Source organism: Hydra vulgaris, chromosome 08, assembly GCF_038396675.1.
Source record: "Hydra vulgaris chromosome 08, alternate assembly HydraT2T_AEP".
Taxonomy (NCBI): Eukaryota; Metazoa; Cnidaria; class Hydrozoa; order Anthoathecata; family Hydridae; genus Hydra; species Hydra vulgaris.
This window is the reverse complement of record NC_088927.1, coordinates 62765001-62768661: the sequence shown is the minus strand read 5'-3', so window position 1 is coordinate 62768661 and position 3661 is coordinate 62765001. Positions and strand designations below refer to the sequence as shown.

The following is a 3661-nucleotide window of genomic DNA, read 5'->3' as shown; positions in this document are numbered from 1 at the left end:
TGACGTATGTACATACACATATTACACATTTTAATCGTTGAGATTGAAATTATTGCGCGTTCAAAAATTAAATTATATGAGATCGCACAACAAAAATCGCATAAAACAAAACGCACAAATAAAGTATCGCATAAAAAAGGACCGCATAAAAAGAGGTTTGAGTGTACATTTTTTTTTCACTCTAAAGTCACTTTTAAAACAATATAAATTTAGACAAGAATGCTTTTTGTAAAACTAAAGAATAAAAAAAGTCTTTGAAAATTGATTTTAATCTATATCAGTTTTCCTTCCACTCTTTATATATATATATATATATATATATATATATATATATATATATATATATATATATATATATATATATATATATATATATATATATATATATATATATATGTATGAGTGTGTGTGTGTGAGTGTATTTACTTTTCTATGATCAAATTTATTTAAGTTAATAGGCAAATAATAAGACTCTAAAGTTGGGGTAATATGGGTTATGAAGTATTTCTTAGAGGATTGGAAAACACCATTCTAATTAAGTTTAGAAAAAGATTGAATGAATTTAACCTGCGTCTTTATTAAAAATAAAATTATTCAAAATTTTTCAGTATTAATCAAAAAAGCTCTAAAAAATTTGTTTTTAAGGGCTTTGCTTTTTAACTCAAAATCTTTAAACCTTTGTTAATAAAAAAATCGCCTAAAATAATTTGTACCTTAAAAATCTTATAGAAATTCATATTTGCTACGATTTACTGATAATAACAACTAATGAACCATAGTTATAAAAAACTTAATTACGATATAAATTGGAAGTGTTCAAGTCATTCGCCTTGCAGTTCTTCTTATAGTCTTATTATACAGGCTTTGCTTCACATATAGTCCCTTAATATAATCTTCGCCTTACATATAGCCCCCTCATAAAGTCTTACAAAAGTATCGCTGGAGATTACTATTTTTTACAAGCTTCTAGCATTAAATCTAAACAATTTACTGTAATTTACCGTTTTGATTGGTTTTTGATTGATCAACAATAGTACTCCATACTGGCAAGTAGGATTAACGCTAGGTGCGTTAATTAATCCTACTTGCCAGTAAGTCCTACGTTCACACGTTGTCAGGAGTATAAATTTAGATGTTTTAAAATAAATTCTGTAGTATAAAAAGATATTTTAAATCTCACAAAACGTAAACTTAAATCTCACGTAAAAATCTCACAAAACGTGTATTAAAATCTCACGTAAACATCTCACAAAACGTGGACTAAAATCTCACAAGAATTGACAATAAAAAAACAACGTATATACATTTATTTGGTAAATTTTGTTGTACAAAAGTATATACAGCTCAAATAAATTACAAAACAACTTAAAACCTTTTTAGAAAATTATTCACTTCTATATATAACGCCTTACTGGCATTGTAAAAAAACAAACAAAAGCAAAATATTTAATTTACAAATTTAGGCAAAAGATCTTGTTAAATACAAATAGCTTTATCTACAAATAGGGAAGAGGGGGGAGGGGCGTATAATTGAAAAAAGGACAAATAACTAAAGAAGTAAACCCATATTAAACAAAGAATACGCTTGCAATTACTGCTTACACGGAGCTGAAACTGAAAATTTACAAAACTGAGAACTTATGAAAGGTATATTCTATTATTTTATTAAAAACAAAAGAAAAAAAGAATTGAGAATTGAGAACATATTAATTTAAGTTTTTGATATAGCTATGAAGACCCCATAAGTTCTCGAAGTTCTCGAATTTTTCATCTTTCAAAATAATGTCATGTTTTTATTCAGAATCAACTCCGTTTAATAGTCATGTATCCTCTAATAAATCTGACTTATTATAATAAACGTCGTCAAATTTTTTTTTATTCGCATATCTTACACAAACGGAACTACGTGGTTCTTTTTCATCCATTACAACTTCACTTGGAGTTGTAATTTGAGCATGCGTATGCGATGAGCACGATTCATTAAATACAGGAACTCTATTTCGTTGCGATGAGGAAGACTTTGACGCTGCGGATTCATTGTAGTCCTTACTTTCTATAGGAGTTCCTGGTAACGATGCATCTATATATTTATCAGTTTGCTCAAATGCTTCAGGGGGAAATTCAGGAATAACTTCTAAAACATAGAATAAAAAATTTTTAAGAATAAATTAATTTAATTTTTATATTTTTCATTTTACAAGAACTAAAAAAAAGAAACTTTAAACACCTTTTTCCTATGCCTACCTTTTTCAAGAAACAAATCTTCGGTGTCCTGGTTGCTGATCATCGATGCGCTTTTGTAGCTTCTCCCACTTGCTCTATTTTTATTTTCAGTGCAAAAACTCCTCGCAGAACGTGATCGTCCAAACGAACGGCGACCTTTAGAGGACAATGAACAACGTTGACGAGCTATTAAAGTACAACATTACACATTTTATAACTAAGAACCATTTTAATTCAAAAATTAAAAAAAACATCATACTAATTAAATTATTGAAAAAGAAAAAATAAACAAAAATAAATAAATAAACGTAACAAAAACATATTAGAGTAAATACAACCAGAAAATTAATAGCGAAAACATACAAAAACTGATTTGAGAATTGCAATCTTCTTCGGTCTCAGGATTAAAACCATTCAACGCTTCAATTAAATCTACTTCTTCTAACTGATCATCCTAACACAGTAAAAAATGATGTTAACATGTACATTTTTAACTTAACATAGCATTTTCTATATATTACTAATTATATAATTTAAGAAATACTAATAAAAAATGATAATGTAAACTACTGCTGTTGTTTAGTGATAGAGCGTTCACTTTATAAGAAGTTTTTTGTTATTGGTGCATAAGAACTAATGATGATATGCAAAAACACCCCAAAAATAAGAGCATAAATAATATAACAGAATAAAATCTAATTACCTACCTTTCGAAAAAAAACTTATTAATTTTTATTAATACATTATTATTAAAAAATGTTATCTTAGTAAGAGAATTTTGCTATAATTTGGCACAAATCTTAAACGCATTACTATTTTAATTCATTGGTGACAGGTGAACCGGCAAATTCAATGATAGAAAATAAAAGCGTCAGGAGCAGGTTTGCGGTACTACTGAAATTTTTTTTTTTGATAGTCCATTGAAGATTTTAATTTATTATTTAAAGAAGTTTAAACATTATTTGGTTGGATAAGGTTTGCTTAACTTTAAAGATATTAATCCAAAAAATGGACAATTTGTTGATGATCAAATGTACCTCAGAAGAGCAGAAAAAAACATTACCAATATAAAAAAATTCTTAAAAAAAACAATATAATAATATATATAATATATATATTATATAATATAACCATATAATAAGATATACAATCTTAATTCCTATAATAAGTTTACATTTTTTTAAATTTTTTTTGCTAAGTTACAACTTTTAATCTTTATATATTATATATAAACATTAGAGCATATTAAACATAAACATGTGCAAAAAATGTGTTTGTATTTACTCACATCAAAATAAAGAAAAGAAGAAAGAAAAATAACTTCCAGCTCACTTCAAAACTAAAAAATATGACCTGTGGCAAGGAAATTGGTTTATTCAAGGAAACCATTGCAAAAGTTTAAACCTATTTTGATACTAAAAATAAACTGTATACAAGA

General features: G+C 26.5%; 1 protein-coding gene across 1 annotated transcript in view; it reads right to left on the bottom strand.

Annotated features, from left to right (window-relative positions):
• Nucleotides 1-1277: 1277 nt before the first annotated feature.
• LOC105845313 (probable E3 ubiquitin-protein ligase MGRN1) overlaps nt 1278-3661 on the bottom strand; it is a 31180-nt gene continuing 28796 nt past the window's right edge. The window contains exons 13-15 of the mRNA XM_065804136.1: nt 2587-2677; nt 2245-2409; nt 1278-2134 (exon numbers count right to left, since the gene is read on the bottom strand). Of these exons, the coding sequence (XP_065660208.1) occupies nt 1821-2134; nt 2245-2409; nt 2587-2677 (570 nt within the window). The 3' untranslated portion in view covers nt 1278-1820. The remainder of the gene's footprint in view (nt 2135-2244; nt 2410-2586; nt 2678-3661) is intronic.